Here is a 22,443-nt window from a genome sequence, read left to right as displayed (position 1 = left end):
AAAAAAAAAAAAAAAAAAAAACCAAACAAAACAAAACAAAAAAAAAACTGCAGAGAGGTCACATCCGCAGTTTCTTGCATCTCTCTTGCATACATCTTTGACAAAACTCTTATATACATCCTGCGTTTCTTCACCAGATACATGTGAGGGGGCACAGTAAAGAAAGTGCTGACATTACGATATGGTTAAAGTTTTCATTGTAGATATGAGAGAGAGAGAGCAGCTAGAGGAATCTGGAAGAATTCACTATATTTAGCAGGCTGGCTTTTAGTTGGCAAACTTTTACTCAACTTCTCACAGGAGTGAGCTGTCATATCCTGTGTCTTAACCATGATTACAAATTAATCCACATACTCTAGGCTATTCCTTCATCACTAACTACTATGCAGAAGAACGCATATGCTATGTACTCATGGAAGTGACTTCAAAACAGACTAGATTGAAATTATAATAATTAGTTTAAAAACTTAATAGCTCAAGAATTAGGCTTAACAACAAATCCTTGTTATAAAGTAATGACTTTATTAAGTAATTCATAAAATAAATTAAAATAAGGCTGGGCTGTGTTCTACCTCACCTGGACTTTATTTCATTAGAGCATACAATCACTAATATCTAGATATGGAGTGTACTATAGAAGTTATGCAAAAGCATTGTATTAGTCAGCAATCCCTAGAATCAAAGACCTTATGGAATGGTTCCCTGAATCTCTCCCTCTCTCTTTCTGTGTGTGTGTGTATATATATACATATATATATATGTATATATATATATGTATATATATAAACATACACACACACATATGGGACTATATATTATATATTATATACAGGATTTTTAGAATGACTTACAGGCTAAACCAACAATGGCTATCTGTGAATGGAAAGTCCAAGAATCTAGTAGTTGCTCAGTTTCTCCTGGTCTTCTGTATATATTGGAATCCTGAAGAAGTAGGCTCCAATGCCAATAAAGGAATGGATAGCTCTAGTGGAACTAGAGCTGTTTTGGAGAATATGGCAGACATATACCTACACTTTCTACATTTTCTTTCTTTTTGTGTTTACTATCTAGTGCTGCTACTTCTGCATATTTTGTATTCTCTTTAAATTCTCTAGCTACTTATACAAATCAAAGACTATTATCTCTATTTTAGATGGGGAAGTAAGATTTTGCTACTTTAAGCACTTTGCATAAGGTCATATACAATGAGTAAGTGGGAAGCTGGTATGTGAACTCAAATACTCTGACTCTGGGGGCCTTTCCCTCATCCATCTCAATACTAGTCTTTTTGAGGATGTATTGATAACTCAATGATGAGAAGGTAAATCAACAGAGAAATTACATAAAGCCCTCACATGAAAAAGGAGTCTTTTGGTTTTGGAAAGTTACAGGTGGCCAGTACTGTTCCCAGAAAATAGAGATGCAGAAAACAAGTAAAGGAGCTATGATTCTAAAGTCAAGAACCATTAACTTCTAATGTGGCAATGATTTGATGTTCCATTTTTAGAATATATTTGTAGCTCATAAGTGACATAGGTTGAGAGAAGGGTATTTGTTGGAACATTTACAGAGTAATTATTTTAGAAGGTACTATTTTAAACACAGGACAGTGCATGGCTAGACATGAGAGGTTTTTTTTTTTTTTTTAAGATTTATTTTATGTAAATGAATGCTCCATCTGTATGTACACCTGCCTGCCAGAAGAGGGCATCAGATTCTAGGATAGATGGTTGTAAGCCTTCATGTAGTTGCTGGAAATTGAACTCAAGCCCCCTGGAAGAGCAGACGGTTCTCTTAACAGCTGAGCCATCTCTCCACCCCCTAGACACGAGTTTTAATATGAAGTTGCATCTCCAGCTCAGTGACATGGCAAAAAGCAAATATGGCCCATCCCTCTGTAGTGATGGCTAGAATGGTGATCAGGTCTCTGTTTCTGTCCCTCAGTCTCTCTCTCTCTCTGACATACACATTAAAAAAAGTCTCCCTGTTAAGACATTTAGCATAACATGCAAAGTCCAGTACTTATCTTTAAATATACATCAAACAAAAAATCCCCATAACTTGACTTCTTATTCTCCCCTAGACACCACTGTATTTTTCTACTCCTTATCCAGGAAAACAAGCTTGGCAATACTCTTTTGGTACCATTACATCCAGTCATCATGAACCTAGTCATGTTCCTCTTTTGTCCTACTCGAACTGCCCTGGCCCGTCACCACACTATCATTAAAAACACAGGGAAAGACACTATAAAAGGATTCTTATCTACACAGGATGCAAAACAGAAACTTGAATTATAATTACTGATCAGGGTATTAGTGCTTGCTGTCTTTATTCATCTCCACATTGCTTACTGTAGCTTTTTCTGTGTGCTTCAGATACCTTGTCACATTATGCGGTCGTTGCAATATTCAGATCTTAAATAGCACTTCACTCTCGATTTTAATAGATAAGGTGTTAAATCAAGAGAGCAATGTCTGTGTGTAAGTGTGCACTCAAACTGCCATGTAGCTGCAGAAGACTCGAGGGGTATGTAACATCACACACAAAAAAATGTTAATGGGAATAAGTACTGATCAGACTAAACCCATTTCTAGGAATACAGAATTAATGGACAGTGGTTGTGTAGATTAGATTACGGCTAGACTTCCCAGATCCTTCCTGACCTCCTTAGAAAGGAGACAGGCTGAATCAGCATGACACCTATCTACCATAAATCTACCATAATACAGGAAATCCACATTCATCTGAGAACAACTTTTCCATGGACCCTAACTCGTCCTCGACTTTGTTCAAATGGACGTTCACAGAAGAGCACGGACATCCATCTACACGAGCAACCAAGGAAACAGAAATGCACCGGTATGACTGCAGGAAGAACAGCATGGGGCATCAAGGTGCGCAGAACCCTTGCGGGGGGCACAGAAAAGCTTAGAGGGCTTATACCGACTCTATTCTCTGCTGGCCCGGGGTAGACAGGGAGGTCCGCGGAGGGCCCATCTGCAAATGACAGGGAAGGGTCACCTCCCGGCCGCCGCCACGTAGAACTCCCGGGGCAGAAGGCTCCTCTCTGCGGACCCTTCCTCTCCGGAGCGCTCATGTGCTGCACCGCAACCGAGGGTCGTAGGAGCCTGGCCTCCAACGGCCAGATCCAAGCCGATCCAAGCCCACTCCTCCCTCAGACCCCGCAGCTCACCCACCGGCAACTGCAGTCGGTAAAGTCTCCACCCAGGTCCAGCTTGTAAACTCCGGCTGCGATTGGCTTGTGCAACTGTCCCGTTAACTCTTTCTCCAGTGTGAGCGGCTTAACGGTTCTGAGACACTCTGGTCCCGCCCTTTCCGAGGCTTGCGAGCTAAGCTCACAAGACGTCACGCAGCGCCGCAGAGCTCTTCGTTGACTCTGAAGCTCCTCCCCAAACCGCCCTGCCCGCTTCAGTAGGAGACCTCCGGGTTGAGGGCCAACCAGTGTCAGGCCACGCCCCCACGCGCAACCCACTAAAGGTGGGGTCTCAGCCTGGTGTCCAATTATTTCCCACAGAAGCCTGGAAAGGGGTGGAGCCTGACGACGTTTGTAGCGAGGCGCTGCTCCTTTGCGCAGACTCAGGAGCGAAGGGGGCGTGGCTACGTCTGCTCTACCTGGCCTGGAAGATCGGCGGTCCAAGCGGCTCGTATGGTGTTCCCCGCCAAGAGGCTGTGCGTGGTGCCATCTATGGAGGGCGTTCGTTGGGCCTTCTCCTGCGGCACCTGGTTACCAAGCCGAGCCGAATGGCTTCTGGCGGTGCGGTCTATCCAGCCCGAGGAGAAGGAGCGCATCGGCCAGTTCGTGTTTGCCCGCGACGCCAAGGCGGCCTTGGTACTTGAGGCCTGCGGCTTTTGGGAGGCGGGCCGGGCTGCGGACCCCCACGTGCGCCCCTGTCGTTGCGGGCTCGGAGCCTCCGGAGTGCGGGCGACTGTCTTCGGCCTTCGTATCTCGGAGGCCTGGGGCACTCACAACTAGTCTTACCTTGTGAGGTTGCCAGTGGAGACCCTTACCCTAAAATTGGAGGCAGGGCCTACAGAGTAATGTTTACCAATGTTTACTAATGAACTGTATATACACTTTGAAACTTAGAAGCTTAGAAGTCATAAATATGCTTTCTAAGCAGTATATTTATGCGATCTGTAGATAGCAATACACACCGTGTGTTTTATGTCTGAACAGGCTGGTCGTCTGATGATAAGGAAATTAGTTGCTGAGAAATTGAATATCCCTTGGGATCATATCCGTCTGCAGAGAACTTCAAAGGGAAAGCCGGTTCTTGCGAAAGACTCGTTGAATCCCTATCCCAATTTCAACTTTAACATCTCTCATCAAGGGGACTATGCAGTTCTTGCTGCAGAACCTGAGCTACAAGTTGGCATTGATATCATGAAGACTAGTTTTCCAGGTGATGGTTCATTTTTACGACATATTGTTTTATGTCTCAGATCTTAACTATTAGGCAGTTGTAAACCAGGAGATTTACTATAAATAAATATAGGTACTGGCAGTACTTAATTTACTGATAAAGCATTAACCAAAAAGAATGCATTTCCTTTAACATTAACACTTATCTATAGATATTGTAGATTCTACATTACTGTACCTTTTAACAGCTTTAAATTGTTAGCTACATTTTCTCTAGGTATCATACATTTTTCTAAGTATTTTTGTTTTTTCTTGCTGTTACAAAATAAGCGAAGCTGAATTACAAAGATTAGTTTACTTAGGCTCATTGTTCTGAGTTCAAGGAAATCCTTAAATGCTGGGATAATAAATTTATTAATGAAGGTGGTACCCCTATGGCCTTGCAATGCTCTTGTATTGGCAATTAAATTTCAACAAGGATTTTGAAGGTAAGAAACCTTTTTGAAGCACAGCTCCAAAGAAGTCTTGTTCTAAAGTAACTGCTACTGCAGAGGAGTCAGGCTGATTTTTGGGAATAGTCCACATGGGTTTGTAACTCTGGGGATGCTTCATATGAGCTTTTTCTGTAAGTAGAAGTTAGTGAAGAGGCCATTAGACACTTTGAAAAAAGATAGCACAGTTAGACAGTGCCTGCCTGGAAATAAACAGATTTTACAACCCATTTTGTGCAGTGTTGACTATGGTCAGTACTGAGTAAGGAAGTCATTATTAATTGAAGTTTTTAATGGTGAGAAAGTATTGAGCAGATATTGAAGGTTCTGTCTCCTGTTAATGCTTTATTAATCTTTTGACACCCAGCAATTTAGAGTAAAGCCTTTTCCTTTCCTCTTAGAGTTTAACTGGCTCAAGGCTTATTATATTCCAGTAGCACAGAGGAAGAGATCCACTCAGTTGGGACTAGTGTTGTGTCCTTACCATTCTACTCATTTTCAAATTGTTATTGGGTGCTTCTTTGCTTAGTGATGGTGATAAGTAAATACCTGTTTGCTTCAGTGGCGATTTATTAGGCCAGGATAAGTGAGGTAGTTGATCAAGGAATATTCTTCAGTCTTGGTGAATGATGAAGGTATAATTTTGGATAGAAGGGGAAACCTACTTTGTATTACTCATTAACAACTCCTGAGACAGAGTCAGCATAGAGGAGTGTCATTACCATATCGAAGGAGACAATTCTCTTACCCACATTCTGTGTGTGTCCATAAGAAATGTCATGTAGGAATGTGAATTTCCTTATTACTTAAGCCATGTTGACTAGATACAGCTCATTTCCCAGTAGATTTAGGATATAGAATCTTAGCACAAGTTGTCCATAGTATACATTCCTGGTCAAGTATTTTCTTCATTTCTTAAGTTTTATTTACAGTTAAAGAGGTTTTTAGTTTTATGTGTAGTAAAGGTATAGTTTTATGATTCAGTTTAACATTATTTATAAAATAGTCATGATCAGTATAAAAATATTTAAGTTCAAAAAATACTAAGAATTATTTTTGCATGGTTTTGCAATTGCATGTTTGTGTTTCTATTATAAAATATTTTGGATAGTAATTGGCATAATAAAAAGAACCTTAAAATATTTTGAGAAACAATTCTAATTTCAATTAACTCAAGTAACTTAAAATGACTGTTACTAGGTATACTGACAAACTTCTGTATTCCCAGCACTTTGGAGGTAGAAGCAGAAGCAAGACTATGAGTTTAAGTCCACCTTGAAGTATATTGAAAGACTTTCATCACAATAGACTTTGTTACAGAATTGCTCTCTAAAGGAGCTATTGCATTATAAGTATAAATTAAATGTAGTTGGTACAAATTAGGCTTGGATATACTAAAGAGTAGAAAAGCCTGTTTCTTGTCTCCTCTCACACCTTTTATTCTGAAGTATTATTATACGTTCCTAACTGGTTCTCTAGGTATAGTTAAGTGATCTTTTGAGATGGACAGCAGTTTTAAAGTTGTGAAATAGGTTCTTATTAGTCATATGATAGAATTCAAACTCCTAAACATAACACTGTTATTGTGTTCTTTTCTACTTTCTTTTTTGTTTTTGGTTGTTCGAGACAAGGTTTCTCTGTGTAGCCCTGGTTGTCCTGGAACTTACTCTGTAGACCAGGCTGGCCTCAAACTCAGAAATCCACCTGCCTCTGCCTCCCAAGTGCTGGGATTAAAAGGTGTACGCCACCACTGCCCAGCTCTTTTCTACTTTCTATTCTCAGGCATGTTACCATTTCTCATTTCTTTCTAGTTTTATTTGATCATTGTTTTCTGTACATTATAGTATTTTATTGCCTTTAATTAGATGTTGCTCAACTCCTTCTTATCTCTATCCTCCCCTCAATAGCTCATATTCTTTGAGAAGAATGGATAATTTTACTGCTTTGGTTTTAAATTTATGTGTGCTGTGGTGCTGATAATACGTATGGAGGCCAGAGACACCCGACAGCAGCTGTCATCCTCAGAAATGCCACCTACCTCTTAAAACAGGATCTTTTCAACTTGTAGCTTACTGATTAAGCTAGACTAGTTAGGTAGCATGAGCCTTAGGGTTCCATTTATTTCCTCCTCCCCAGCACTGGAGTTACCAGGCTGTACACTGGTATTACTGGGCTGGTATTTTTACATAACTTCTAATGACTGAACTCAGGTCTCCGAGTTTGCACTTTACCGTTTGAGCTCTCTTTATAGCTGAATGGTGAGTTTTAACTGAGGTGCTATTATAATACATGTGTACTGGAGACCTCGTTTTAGAATGATGTAGGTAGGCTTTGAAGTTCTGGTACTATAATAGAATGTTTTTTCATGGGCCTAGTAGCAAAAGGTATTGGTTGCGGATGATTTTGTTATGGGTTTTTATTATGTTTAAACCAGTTATGTGATTTTGATTATATAGAACATTTAGTTAGTAGCTGACATTCTTCTTTAGTAACTAAGCTCCAAGAAGGATCCAGTTTTTCAAAACTTAAGTGACAGTTCACATTTTTTCAGTCCTTATACCTTTCTTATATATACACACCTATGTTCTTAATATTTTATAGATTTTAGTAGATATCAATATATATAAATATTAATAATTTGACTATGTGTATACCCAGTAATTACACTGATATTTTAAGAGACAAATTTGTTCTTCTACTGGGATTTTCTAATAGTTTTTCTTCTAATTTCCTGTGTAAAATAGTGTTTGGCCAGTGTGCATTTCCCCATAACACCACAGGGTGGTGCTGCTGTCCTTTAGTTGAGAAATTAGAGACTCACCATTGCTTGTTTATTTTGTGCTTAAAATATATAGGAAAGTGTACACACTGGTATTTTTTTCAGCCATAAGTAATGAGTTATACTGTTTCTTGATTGCCAATATTCCAAATACAAATTAAGATATTCCTCCTCTTTATTTTATATATGCTAGTTATGCCAGAGTCTACTCAAGAAGATTTATCTTTTAAATTTTGTGGATGTGGGTTGTGTGGGTTTGTTAATTTGGAGGCCAAAAGTTGCCATCAACTTTCCTCTTGTCACTCCTACCTTTCTTAATGTTTGTGACATAATCTCTCACTGAACCAGAATGCTGGTCAGTGAGCTCTGGGGATCAGCTTCAGCTCCCAACCCTGCCCTGACAAATGCCCTTTCTGACAGTATGGGTTATAGACACTGGCAGTTCCTATACCTTTTACAGGTGCTGGGGAATCTAAGCTCAGGTCCTGTGCTTCCTTAGCGAACTGCTCATTGAACCATTTCCTCATCCCCTTCATTTTTTTAAGACTAGATGCCAGAAACAGTGAATGAATCAGTTAATTTTGAGAGGCATCTAGTAATTCTCAGTAAAGTGAAAATGAGCTTTGGATCATTAAAAGGATGCATGTCCCCAAATGGTAATAATCTCTTGTTACAGGATTCTCAAGATCATAGAATAGTTATGATCTCAAGTACTACAGATTTTGGGGTTAAGGAAAAAGAACCTGTTTTGAAGACTTGACTTTTGAGTTGGGAACTTGGGAGAGTCATAAACATTTTTGCACAAGAACTGGTTTATAATGTTTCCTTTTCTTACTCACAATAGGAGAGTTATTTGGTTCCTGCAGAAGTCCTAAACAGTACAAAAGAATATGTTCTGTTGTGTTCCAGATCCATTTGAGTGTCTAGATGTATATATTGATTTTGTTTTCCCAGTAATAATTTCAAATACGCAGTGTACATTCTTTGCCTTCTAGTTATAAAATATTATAAAACAGTTGTTTTCTTTTTCCCTTCAGTAATGTAGTAGGGTCAAAATGGAGAATTTGATGTAAATTTCTGAAAAATATTTCATCATACATAAGAATTTTCTTTTAGCTGTTTAAAATTAAGAACAAGCTTGACTGTCAAATATTAAGGTTTTGGAACATGTTTCAGAAGCTAGGGTTCTTCTGCTTAATTATTTTAACACATAATTTCACAAATTCGTATTAAACTGCTTCTTTTAGGCTAACCCATGCTTGTTATTGTGAGTTCTTTTAATTTCTTGCTAGTTTTGATATGGTGACAATCAATACAAAAGTATTTCTTTTGTTGTTTTTGTTTGTTTATAGTAATAGGAATTTAATTCAGGGCCTTGCACATGCTAGCCAGACACTCTAACACTGAGCTACATTCCACCCTCACTTAGGATTGTTTTATAACTAAGTTGCCTTTCCTTTTTGGGTATTCCTCAGTAGTTTCAGTGATACAACAGCTTTTTATGTCTTGTTTTTATTTTTCTTTTTAGTAGAATAACTTTTTAATTCTGTATTCTCTGGTTTGGCAGGTCGTGGTTCAATTCCAGAATTCTTTCATATTATGAAAAGAAAGTTTACCAAAAAGGAGTGGGAAACAATCAGAAGTTTTAATGATGAATGGACTCAACTGGATATGTTTTACCGGCATTGGGTATAATTCCTTTGTAGTTCTATAAATTATGCCATTGTCTTCACTAGAAATAAGAGTGAATGGCTTGTAGTTACCTAATAATGCCATGTAGTACTTCATACAAATGGACAGTTTCTCGAGAACTTTAGGATTTATTTATTTATTTATTTATTTTGTCTATGTAATTCTATAGAGAAACACATGAACCTTATTTAACAGAAAATGTCATATCGTAGTCTTTATAATTTAGTTAATTCTCTTAGCAACCTGTTGGGGATAGTACATTTTGGTCATTACAATTTACATTTGAGAGATGTTAAATAATTTGCACAGAATACTACTAAGATTATTTTCAATGCTGCTACAATGAGCAAAATAAAACAATTACAACTTTATAGCTGTAACAAACATAGAATTCCAAATGTACTATATCTATTAATGTTATGAAAAGTTTTAGCTATTCAATTCTCTAAGAGAAAATGTCCCTTTTTCTTTCTAGGCACTGAAAGAAAGCTTCATAAAAGCCATTGGTGTTGGACTGGGATTTGAAATGCAGCGGCTTGAATTTGAGGTATCTCCATTAAACATGGACATTGGCCAGGTTTATAAGGAAACACGTTTGACTTTGGATGGGGAAGAAGAAAAAGAATGGGCCTTTGAGGTAAGGAATTTATTATAATTATTATAGCTAAGACATTCTGTATTTATTCACATATGTGCAGATAATTTACATTGTTCCTGAAATTTATAAGAATGTCAGCGGTGGAGAGTACATATCTGTTGTAGCCTGTGTAGCTTCAAAAATGAGTAATTAAAATCTGATCATTAAAACTCTTCAATCTTATCAACACATAATGGTGCTTACACTCAGTTTTAGTATTTGGGATATTTATGAATTGGAAGCCAGCCTGGTATAATAACAGGAATTGGGACTTGTGTTTTTTAAAATATTACTGTCTGTCTTAGTTAGGGTTACTATTGCTATGATAAAACAGCATGATCAAAAAATAAAAGCTTATTTCTCCCCAAAATAAACTCTTTTCTTTTGGGGAGAAAAGAGTTTATTTTATTTGGCTCATACTTCCACATCTTAGTCCATAGCTAAAAGAAGTCAGGAGAGGAACTCAGGCAGAGTAGGACCCTGGAACCAGGAGCTACTACATAAGCCATGGAGAGGTGCTGCCTACTGGCTTGCTCAACCCACTTTCTTGTAGAACTCAGAACCTAGCAAACACAATGAACTAATGAAACTTCCCTACAGGCTTGTCTACAGCCCAATCTTTCTTCTTCTCCTTTATTTTGTATTAGATATTTTCTTTATTTACATTTCAGATGTTATCCCCTTCCCAGTTTTCCCCATGGAAACCCCCTATCCCATTCCCTGCTTCTATGAGGGTGTTCTACCACTCCCCCTCCCACTCCTGCCACCTGTCCTGGCATTTCTCGACACTGGAGCATCCAGCTTTCACAGGACCTAGGCCCTATCCTCCCATTGATGCCACATAAGGCCATCCTCTGCTGCACATTGTAGTTGGAGCCATGGATCCCTCCATGTGTATTCTTTGGTTGGTGGTTTAGTCCCTAAGGAGCTCTTGGGGAGGTCTGGTTGGTTGATACTGTTCTTCCTTTGGGGTTGCAAACCCCTTCAGCTCCTTCAGTCCTTTCTCTAACTCCTCTATTGTTCAGTCCAGTGGTTGGCTGTGAGCATCCACCTGTTTTTGTCATGCTCTGAGAAAGCCTCTTAGTAGACAGCTATATCAGACAAGCACTTCTTGGCATCAGCAGTGGTGTCTGAATCGGGTATCTGTAGATGGGATTGATCCTTAGGCGGGGTAGTCTCTGGATGGCCTTTCCTTCTGTATCTGCTCTACACTTTGTCTCCATATTTGTTCCCGTGCATATTTTGTTTCCCCTTCTAAGAAGGACCAAAGCATCCACACTTTGGTCTTCCTTCTTGAACTTCATGTAGTCTGTGAATTGTATCTTGGGTAATTAAAGCCTTTGGGCTAATTCCCACTTATCAGTGACTGCGTACCATATGTGTTCTTTTGTAACTGGGCTACCTCACTCAGGATGATATTTTCTAGTTCCATCCATTTGCCTAAGAATTTCATGAAGTCATTGTTTTTAATAGCCGAGTATTACTCCATTATGTAGATGTACCACATTTTCTGTATCCATTCCTCTGTTGAAGGACATTGGGTTCTTGCCAGCTTTACACTATTATAAATAAGGCTGCTATGAATATAGTGGAGCATGTGTCCTTGTTATAAGTTGGAACATCTTTTGGGTATATGCCCAGGAATGGTATAGCTGGGTCCTCAGGTAGTACTATGTCCAATTTTCTGAGGAACAGCCAGACTGATTTCCAGACTAACAATGGAGGAGTGTTCCTTTCTCCACATCTGCTGTCAGCTGTTTTTGATCTTAGCCATTCTGACTGGTATGAAGTAGAATCTCAGGGTTGTTTTGTTTTGCATTTCCCTGTTGACTAAGCGTGTTGAACATCTCTTTAGGTGCTTCTCAGCTATTTGATATTCTTCAGTTGAAAATTCTTTGTTTAGCTCTGTACCCCATTTTTTAATACGATTATTTGATTCTCTGGAGTCTAACTTCTTGAGTTCTTTGTATATATTGGATGTTAGCCCTCTATTGGATTTAGATTTGGTAAAGATCTTTTCCTAATCTGTTGGTTGCCATTTTGTCCTATTGACAGTATCCTTTGCCTTACAGAAGCTTTGTAATTTTATGAGGTCTGATTTGTCTATTGTTGATCATAGAGCATAAGCCTTTGGAGTTCTGTTCAGGAAATTTTCCCCTGTGCCTATGTGTTTGAGGCTCTTTCCCACTTTTTCTTCTATTACTTTCAGTGAATCTGGTTATATGTGGAGGTCCTTGATCCACGTGGACTTGAGCTTTATACAAGGAGATAGGAATGGATTGATGTGCATTCTTCTACATGCTAACTGCCAGTTGAGCCAGCACCATTTGTTGAAGATGCTGTCTTTTTTTTCCCTGGATGGTTTTTGCTCCTTTGTCAAATATCAAGTGACCATAGCTGTGTGAGTTCATTTCTGGGTCTTCAGTTTTATGCCACTGATCTTCCTGCCTGTCCCTGTACCAATACCATACAGTTTTTAGTTTTGGATTTTTTTGTTGTTGTTTTTTCGAGACAGGGTTTCTCTGTATAGCCCTGGCTGTCCTGGAACTCACTCTGTAGACCAGGCTCGCCTTGAACTCAGAAATCCGCCTGTTTCTGCCTCCCAAGTGCTGGGATTAAAGGTGTGCGCCACCACGGCCCAACCATACAGTTTTTATCACTATTGCTCTGTAATACAGCTTGAGGTAAGGGATGGTGATTCCCCCAGATGGTCTATTATTGTTGAGAATAGTTTTTGCTGTCCTGGGTTTTTTGTTATTCCAAATGAATTTGCAAATTGCTCTAATTCTATAAAGAATTGAGTTGGAATTTTGATGGGAACTGCATTGAATCTGTAGATTGCTTTCAGCAATGTGGCCATTTTTACTATATTAATCCTGCCAACCCACGAGCATGGCAGATCTTTCCATCTTCTGAGATCTTCAATTTCCTTCTTCAGAGACTTGAAGTTCTTATTATACAGATCTTTCACTTGCTTGGTTAGAGTCACACCAAGATATGTAATATTATTTGTGACTACTGTGAAGGGTGTCATTTCCCTAATTTCTTTCATAGCCTGTTTATCCTTTGTGTAGAGGAAGGCTGCTGATTTGTTTGAGTTAATTTTATATCCAGTCACTTTGCTGAAGTTGTTTATCAGGTTTAGAAGTTCTCTGGTGGAATTTTTGGGGTTACTTAAATATACTATCATATTCTCTGCAAATAGTGATATTTTGATTTCTGACTTTCCAATTCGTATCTCTTTGGTCTCCTTTTGTTGTCTAATTGCTCTGGCTAGGACTTCGAGTACTATATTGAATAGGTAGGGAGAGAGTGGGCAGCCTTGTCTAGTCCCTGGGATTAGTGGGATTGCTTCAAGTTTCTCTCCATTTAGTTTGATGTTGGCTACTGGTTTGCAGTACATTGCTTTTAGTATGTTTATGTATGTACAGCTCAATATTATGGACGCTGTTTTCTCCCCAATTGAGACTGTCCTTTCTTTTTGATTACTGTAGCTTGTGTCAAGTTGATAGAACTAGCCAGCACATGGTCATAGTAGAGATTAACAAGGTATATGCTTTGTTAATATATGAAATACTTAATCCTGCTTCCAAGAGATGTGGGAGAGTGTTTTAGTGTGTATAGAAGTGTATAGAACATAGATGAGGTTTTTAAAATATAAAAAATATATGTTTAAATCTATGTTTTAGAATCTGAATTCTTTTCTTATTTTTTAGGAAAGCAAAATAGATGAACACCATTTTGTTGCAGTGGCTATTAGGAAGCCTGATGGAGCTAGACATCAAAATGTAAGATTTTGTTTTTTTAAAAGTCTTTCTAAAAAATAAGAATGAATCAGTGATGTTTTTGGTTACAGTTGATCAAAATTGTAATTTATCTTGCATCAGGATAGGGGATATAGTTTACAAGTTTTTTTTTTTTTTATTAGCAAATATTTTAAGATTAGCTAGTATGCCCCACCCCCGCAAACAAAACAAAACAAAGCAAAACACAAAACTTTATAAGATCACGTTATCTTCTTTATACTTAAGTACCCTTAAATGTTACAAAGGAAAATGTTGATAGTATTATTATATTTCCAATAGAAATTCAGGATCACTACTATTTTAGTTGAAACCATAAATTATTTCTAGGTGAATTAGGATTGTATTGAGTATAAATGGTGAGTACTGATAATTATCTTAAAAATTAAACATACTCCTAATGTTCTAAACTGTTCCAGAGGTTATGTGAGACCTTATTTCATATTGGGACTTAAGGTTGGTTTCACTCTGTTCTTTCAATCATAACTGGTATATATTTCTAATATTGTTATCTAGTAAATGAGGGAAAACACTAAGAGACTCAAATGTACATATAGCTATAGCTCTGTGTGAATAATTTCTTTATGGTGTACTGTTAGCAAAACTTTATGCTTTTGTTTTTATGAAATGCATATGAGAAATTATGTATATGTATATGGACACACATCCTGTGGTCATTAGTTCTAGAAAAATAATGTAGGCCACAGACAATTTCTTTTATAATAATTTTGTCAGTGTCTTTTAAGAATATTAAGTAGATTAGAATTGATACTTGTTAGGAGATGGTGTGATTCGTTTTATTCTCAAGTCTCAGCTTCATGCTCCTTTAACCTTTTTTGTGTACTCAAACCCATTTATTACCTCTTTCTATACATTCATCTACTCTGCCTCCTTACCAGCTTCATGTGCTTTAGGGTTTTGTTGTTGTTGTTGTAGTTGTTGGTAACCTTAACTCCAGTTAGTGCTGCTCATATGTACATGGGTTTAGGGATACCCACTTGAGTCATGATCCCCAAAGTAGATTGACTCCCTTCCCAAGTAAGGGTTGGGTATCAGGGTCTCTTCTCTTATTTGTGTAGGTATCTTGATGTGCTTGATTTTGTGCAGCTGTAGGCACTGCGAGTTATGTGTACCACCATTCCATGTCCAGAAGTCAGCATTTCACAGATTCCTTTTCATGTGCTGCTAGCTCTTAAATTCTTTTTGTGTACTCTTCCTTGATGTTCTCTGAGCCTTAGATGTAGGCAGATTAATAGAGATGCTTCATCTACAGATGAGCACACTCTTTTTTTGGGTTGTTCGAGACAAGGTTTCTCTGTGTAGCCCTGGCTGTCCTGGAACTCACTCTGGAGACCAGGCTGGCCTTGAACTCAGAAATCCGCCTGTTTCTGCCTCCCAAGTGCTGGGATTAAAGGCGTGTGCCACAAGCACTCAGCAAGCACACTCTTATTTATGTTATTATGGCATATGATCAGCTATCAATCAGCCTGTTGGTTGTTACCCATTACAGAAAGACCAAAGGGAAGAGCACAAGAAATCTGTGGCTATTCACTGAAGGGAAAGCAGTTTGACTGTGTGACAGTTTAACATAATAACAGTAGTAGGACCCTCTTTCTTGTTCTCTTTCCAGTCATGAGCATTTGGCCCAGTTTTATAGTACCAAGCATGAAATTCACTCTGGTGGAGGCCCCAACTGATTGGTTACCACCATAACTGTCATACTACTATTATACCATTGGTTAGATGTACTTTTAGTACTTCTGCCTCTTTGAGTAGAGCCTACTGCAGCAGTGCATAATGGGAAAGCTATGTTCTAAATCTAAGTTCACAATTTAACTTGTGTGGTCAGCTTGTGCAAATGGTCTGATCTTCCTGAGCCTCAGTTTCCCATCTATAAAATTGAGATAACTGTATTATACCAAGGTCTACTAGACTTTGTTAAGATAGTTTATAAAGCTCAAGTATTTTTAATATGAATCGATTGCCCCTCATCTAAAATGCTTTGGGCTCAAAGTGATTGGATTTCAGAGTTTGTAATATTAAACATACATATCATTTATATATATTGTATATACTATATATATATTCACACACAGAATTATATTTTGGAGTTGGGGCCCAGTGTTAAACATGGGTATCGTTTTTTTTCATATATACCACCTACATTGTCTGAAGGCAATGTTATACAATGATTTTTGTATGTTTGTGTTTTGATTGGCTTGTCACAGGAAGTCAGGTACTTAGTAATTCCTGCATGAGTGTCATCTCTATGTTGTTAAAGCTGATTATTGTGGCAGGCCTACACTTCAATAGTGTTTTAGAAATTTTGCTTGTGACACACTTCTGCTTACTGAAATTAAAGATCTTCAGATTTCTATATATGTCAATTGAGTTGGACTTTCTGCATATAGAATAACATTAAATCTTTAAAAACAATACTACAGGTAGTGGTTTGAACATGTTCATATTTCACTTTTTTATTGACAACAATAATATAAGGAGTAAAATCAATACTGTAGAAATTTTTCTATGCTTTAATACTAATCACTGAAATTATTTTAAAACTATAAAACTGACTATCTAGTTAATATGGAGTATAAAAACAAAGGAACCTTTGTTTTTGTTTTTGTTTTTTTTTCTCTTAGGTTTCATATCAAGATGATTCTAAGGTATCCCAGAGGAAGTTTACCATCCTTAACTTTAGTGATTTGGTAGCATCTGCTATTCCTATGACACCTGAGGATCCTTCATTTTGGGACTGTTTTTGCTTCACAGAAGAAATTCTAATACGAAATGGTACCAAGTCATGATAGGATTTTTTTAGTAAGAAAAATAAATGAAAAGGGTAATCTTGTTTATCCACTGAAATAAATTGCCTGATGTGATCAAATTTTATTTAACAAAACTATTTAAAGATAGAAATGCTTTTAAAGAGCAATTCAGTGGCTCCATTGGCTCCATTGAGTATGTTTACTTCTTCCTTCCAGAATTGTAATTAGTAGAAACGATGACAGAATCTTCCTAGGATAAATGTGCATTTTAGAAAGAAAAAATAAAGTGTAAACATAATGAAGGCAAGCATTTCATCTTGTTTTTCAGAGAACTCTAAAATTTCTGTTATCTTTCCAGAGACTTTTGTTGCAAATTAATCCGTGTTTACTTTTCTAAACGTGGGGACATAATGTTTTGTAGTTATAAGAAAATCCATCTGCCCTTCATAATTGCTCTGCTGCATAAACTTAGGGGTTCTAAGTTACTGTCTTGTATGATATCTGTTTGGCACGTAGCACAAGGTTTAAGGGGTCAGCATTACAATATTCATTTTGCCTTGACTGCAGTAACACAAACTGCGGTTGGGACTTCCAGGTTTATATCTATACCTTCATAAAACTGTAACATTTGTTTTATCTTGATAAATTAGCCCCCCCAAAGATTCCATCAATTCTGATGTATCTGATTTTTTTTTTTTTAACCACTGTCAAAAGTAAACTATTGAAGAGAAAAACTATGCCTGTTGTCTTAGTTAGGGTTTCATTGCTGTGAAGAGATACCACAACCACAGCAGCTCTTATAAAGGACAACATTTAATTGGGACTGGCTTACAGGTTCAGAGATTCAGTCCATTATCATTATGGCAGGAAATATGGTAGCGTCTAGGCAGGCATGGCCCAGAAGGAGCTGAGAGTTGTATCTCTTGGTCCAAACGAAGCTAGGAGGAGATTGGCTTCCAAGTGGTTAGGAGGAGGGTCTCAAAGCCCATCCCCACAGTGACACACTTCCTCCAACAAGGCCACACCTAATAGTGCCACTGCCTGGGCCAAGCATATTGAAACTAGTATGCCTGGTGTGGTTTGGGAGAGCTTCATTGATGTCATACTACTATGGTTGAGCAAAAGGTACCATAGGGTACTTAGTTCCCTGTTAGCAGTTTTGTCTTTGTCATTACTGTAAGCAGTGCTACAGTGAATTTCTGTGGCATTTTAAGAGGTATTCTTATGTCCTGCAGCCAGGAATGATTGGTTCAAAGGGTTTAAATAAACAGCTTTAGGTATTAATTACCCTATTGCTCTTGAAAAACTTCAGTTTATGCTTCAGTTAATCTTGTTTTCACATCACTTGTGCCCTCTGATCCAACTGCAGTATTACCTTGCTTTTATTTATCTGAAGATTGGTTTGTTGGTTTTTGTTGTTGTTTCCTTGTATTGGATAACTGAAGAGTGATATATCACATTTAAATTTACATCCTCTTATTACAAGTGAGGTTAATAAGACATTGTTACTGATTATTTTTATTTCCCTTTTATAGTCCTATTGCTAATCCTCATTTGCTTTTATTTACTAAATAGACTTAAAGTGAATATAATATATTAAGATGCCAAGACCATCATATTGATGAGAGAATCTATTTATGGTTGTAGTGCATGTCTTCAAGAGTTAGTCTTATTACTGTTAAATAGCAAAAAGTAGAATAATACTGTTTTTATTACTAACATGAAGTACTGTGTGTAAGTGCTCTAAAGTTACTCAGTAAAAGTTTTTCTTTTTTTAAATTGAACATGCTTAGTTATAGAAAGCATAGAAAATCTTGTAGCATTTCTAATAGATGAAGTATTATTTTCCCCTGTATGAATATAATACTGAAATGAAAAATCATTTGTCTTATTATAATAACATAATAATTATCAAATTTTAATTAATTATCAAATTTTAGGGGCTTGACATATGCCAGATTTTTTGCCTTATAGATTTTTTTTTACTGTTCTATTTTAATCAAGTTACATGTACATAGTTTAAAAAGAAAAATAGATCAGATTTTTTTTCACTATTTTGAAATTTTTTACTTTTTCTAATTCCTATAACAAGCACCATCAACTCTTAGCTGGTATGCTTTGTTTTTTATTATTGCAAATAAGATTTATATTGCTTTTACTTGGGTTTTAAACTTTTTTGATATCCTTATTCCAGATAGAAACTTTTTTTTTACTTGCCTGTTCTCCTGCTATATCTTCTTCTTTTTCTTTTCTTTTTTTTTTTATTGGATACTTTATTTACATTTCAAATGTTATCTCCTTTCCTGGTTTCACCCCCTCGTGGGAACCCCCATCCCATCCCCATCCCATCCTCACTCCCCCTGCTTCTGTGAGGGTGTTCCTCCACCCACCCACTCACTCCTGCCTCCCTGCCCTCGATTCCCCTACACTGGGGCATCTGTCGAGCCTTCATAGGACCAAGGACCTCTCCTCCCCTTGATGCCTGACAAGACCATCCTGTACTACATATGCAGCTGGAGCCATGTGTGTACTCCTTGGTTGAGGGCTTAGTCCCTGGGAACTCTGGGGGGTCTGGTTGGTTGATATTGTTGTTCTTCCCATAGGGTTGCAAACCCCTTCAACTCTCTCAGTCCTTTTCTAACTCCTCTATTGGGGACCCCTGCACTCAGTCCAATGGTTGACTGGGAACATCTGCCTCTGTATTTATAAGGCTCTGGCAGGGCCTCTCAGGAGACAGCCATATTAGACTCCTTTCAGCATGCATTTCTTGGCATCTACAATAGTGTCTGGGTTTGGTTAACTGTATAGAGGATGAATCCCCAGGTGGAGCAGTCTCTGGATGGGCTTTCCTTCAGTCTCTGCTCTACACTTTGTCTCCATATTTGCTCCTGTGAGTATTTTGTTCTGCTTCTAAGAAAGACAGAAGCACCCATACTTTGGTCTTCCTTCTTATTGAGCTTCATGTGGTCTTTGAATTATATCCTGGTTATTTGGAGCCCTTGGGCTAATACCATTTATCAGTGAGTGCATACTATGTATGTTCTTTTGTGATTGGGTTACCTCACTTGGGATATTTTCTAGTTCCATCTATTTGCCTAAGAATTTCATGAAGTCATTTTTTTTTTAATAGTTGAGTAGTACTCCATTGTGTAAATGTACCTTTTTTAGTTTTTGATCACTTGAATCTCTTTTTTCCATCCTGAGAATCCAGGGCCTCATATATTCTAGGCTAATGTACCGTATTTTTTGTATCCGTTCCTCTGTTGAAGGACATCTGGGTTCTTTCCATCTTCTGGCTTTTATAAATAAGGCTGCCATGAACATAGTAGAGCATGTGTCCTTGTTGTATGTTGGAGCATCTTTTGGGTATATGCCCAGTGTACTGGCTGGTTTTGTGTGCCGACTTGACACAGGCTGGAGTTATCACAGAGAAGGGATCTTCAGTTGGGGAAGTGCCTCCATGAGATCCAGCTGTGGGGCATTTTCTCAATTAGTGATCAAGGAGGTAGGGCCCCTTGTGGGTGGTGTCATCCCTGGACTGGAAGTCTTAGGTTCTATAAGAGAGCAGGCTGAACAAGCCTGGGAAAGTAAGCCAGTAAGAAACATATCTCCATGGCCTCTGTGTCAGCTCCTGCTTCCTGACCTGCTTGAGTTCCAGTCCTGACTTCCTCTGGTGATCAACAGCAATGTGAAAGTAAGCTAAATAAACCCTTTCCTCCCCAACTTGCTTCTTGATCATGATGTTTGTGCAGGAATAGAAACCCTGACTAAGACACCCAGGAGTGGTATAGCAAGGTCCTCAGGTAATACTATGTCCAGTTTTCTGAGGAACAGGCAGACTGATGTTCACAGTGGTAGTACCAGCATGCAATCCCACCAACAATGGAGGAGTGTTCCTCTTTCTCCACATCTGCTGTCAACTGTGTTTTTGACCTTAGCCATTCTGATTGGTGTGAGGTGGAATCTCAGGGTTGTTTTGATTTGCATTTCCCTGATGACTAAGGATGTTGGACATTTCTTTAAGTGCTACTTGGCCATTCAAGATTCCTCTGTTGAGAATTATATGTTGGCCAAATCGTCATGAACATGAGCCCTTTCCTGAAGTGGTTGATCCATCCAATGTCTCTCTGCATTGGAGAGAACTGATTTTTCTTCTCTCATAATGTATAAATGACAACTCAGTTGCTATCCTCTAACCTAGTGATTATGTTCTCATTCCTTCCTTCATTCATTATTTCTTAAAAATAGAGCAAAATAAAATGTAAAATAATAACTATCACATTGAGTTTGAACGAGACAAACCAACAGAAGGAAAAGAGCCCAAAAGAAGGCACAGAATCAGAAACCCACTCATTTGCACACTTGAGAATCCCATAAAGCTATTAAACTGAAAGCCATAATTTAAGTGTTGTGGACATGGTGCAGACTTGTGCAGGCCCTGTCAGTTTCTGTGAGTTCATGTTTTTCTGTGAGACCATGCTTTCTTGGTGTGTTCTATTCCCTCTGGCTCTTACATTCTTTTAGCTTCCTCTTCCATGGGTTTCTCTGAGTTCTGAGGGGACGGATATAATAGAGACCTTTCATTTAGAGTGTCTCTCCACATATTATCTAGAGGCAACCAAAAGCATTATAATAGAGAAAAACTCTGATTTCTCCTTTTCCTGCCGATTGCCACCCACTACCCTAACATTCATGTAGTATGAGGGAATAGAGTTGGAAAGGAGGAATTAGGTTAGTGTGAGTGCTGTTAAGTTAGTGTGGCCCCACCCATTCACTATTAGGAAACATCTCTTTGGAACACTCAGGAACTATTGCCTAATCTTTTCAGTTAATCTTGGGATGTGTAGTGGTTTGAATGAGAGTGTCTCCCATATGACTATATATTTGAATACTATACTATACTCAACCCTAGTTGGTAGAGCTATTTGGGAAGAACTAAGAGGTGTGGCCTTGTGGGAAGAGGTGCTTCATTGGGATTGAGTGTGAGATTTGAGGTTTTAAAAGCCCATACCATGATTAGTTATCTCATCCTCACACCACCACCACCACCCCTTCTTGTGGATCAGATATCAGAAGTAACCTCTCAGCTACTGTTCCATTACCCTATCTGCTTCCCATCATGATGATCATCCACTAACCTTTCAAAACTAAAAGGAAGCCCCATTATGTGCTTGCTTCTCTAAGCTGCCTGGTTCATGGTATATCTTCACAGCAATAGAAAGCTAAGACAGAAGGGAGTTCCAAGGACAGAGGTACAGCAGTTGGCAAAATGATACCAGAGATGCACAACCAGAAAGTGCTCGTAAGTATGAGAAGGAAAGTATTTCATCTAGATACAGTCTTAAAATAATGTGAGCTGCCAAGAATAGAGACAGAACTGACTTATGCATTAATCTTAAAGAAATTGATAAAAAGAAAGACAGGTATAAAACTATAAAACTGATGGAAACGCATCTGTTGGGGAACCTTGTTGTTAAAGTATCAGTCCTCATGAATGGATGGATGACTTTCTAAGCTCCGTGCAAATGGGGGACCCCCTTTCTCATCCAGGATTCCCTCTCTGCCTCTGGAGAGTGTCTTTGTCTGCAGAGTGTCCCTGAACACAGGTGGCTGGCCTTGTCTGAAAAGTGACCTTGCACTTAGCTCTCTGTAAAACTGTAAACTCAGCATACATGTCTGGCTCTGGCTTCCTACTCAAATGAAAATTAGGTGCTATAACCAATCATCCCTTTCTACTCCCTTGATGCTATGCCCGATCAGCCCTTTCTACCCATACCCTATCTCTGAAACAATAAGTTAAACTTGTCTCACTGTAACATGTAACAGTCTCTGGAGGTCATTATGCCATACTCAAAGCCAACTGAAACCTGCTCTCTGTCTCTG

The 22,443-nt window shown here is 38.3% G+C and overlaps 2 protein-coding genes across 4 annotated transcripts in view; one reads left to right on the top strand and one right to left on the bottom strand.

The window, feature by feature from the left end:
* Kbtbd3 (kelch repeat and BTB domain containing 3) overlaps positions 1 to 3,670 on the bottom strand; it is a 21,288-nt gene extending 17,618 nt beyond the window's left edge. The window contains exon 1 of one of the 3 annotated variants that reach the window (XM_031346429.1): positions 3,201 to 3,670. The gene's annotated coding sequence lies outside the window, so the exon portion shown is untranslated. The other 2 variants (XM_031346432.1, XM_031346430.1) reach the window with 2 other exon arrangements.
* Positions 3,578 to 16,864, top strand: Aasdhppt (aminoadipate-semialdehyde dehydrogenase-phosphopantetheinyl transferase). The gene is made up of 6 exons (XM_031346433.1): positions 3,578 to 3,853; positions 4,202 to 4,427; positions 9,225 to 9,346; positions 9,825 to 9,986; positions 13,703 to 13,774; positions 16,435 to 16,864. The coding sequence occupies exons 1-6, from the start codon at positions 3,671 to 3,673 to the stop codon at positions 16,597 to 16,599; spliced, it is 930 nt and encodes a 309-aa protein (XP_031202293.1). The 5' UTR covers positions 3,578 to 3,670; the 3' UTR covers positions 16,600 to 16,864.
* Positions 16,865 to 22,443: the final 5,579 nt, after the last annotated feature.

The sequence above is a fragment of the Mastomys coucha genome, unplaced genomic scaffold (assembly GCF_008632895.1).
Source record: "Mastomys coucha isolate ucsf_1 unplaced genomic scaffold, UCSF_Mcou_1 pScaffold24, whole genome shotgun sequence".
In the NCBI taxonomy this organism is placed as follows: Eukaryota; Metazoa; Chordata; class Mammalia; order Rodentia; family Muridae; genus Mastomys; species Mastomys coucha.
Note: the sequence above shows the minus strand (reverse complement) of the source record. Positions and strands in the feature narration are given on the sequence as shown.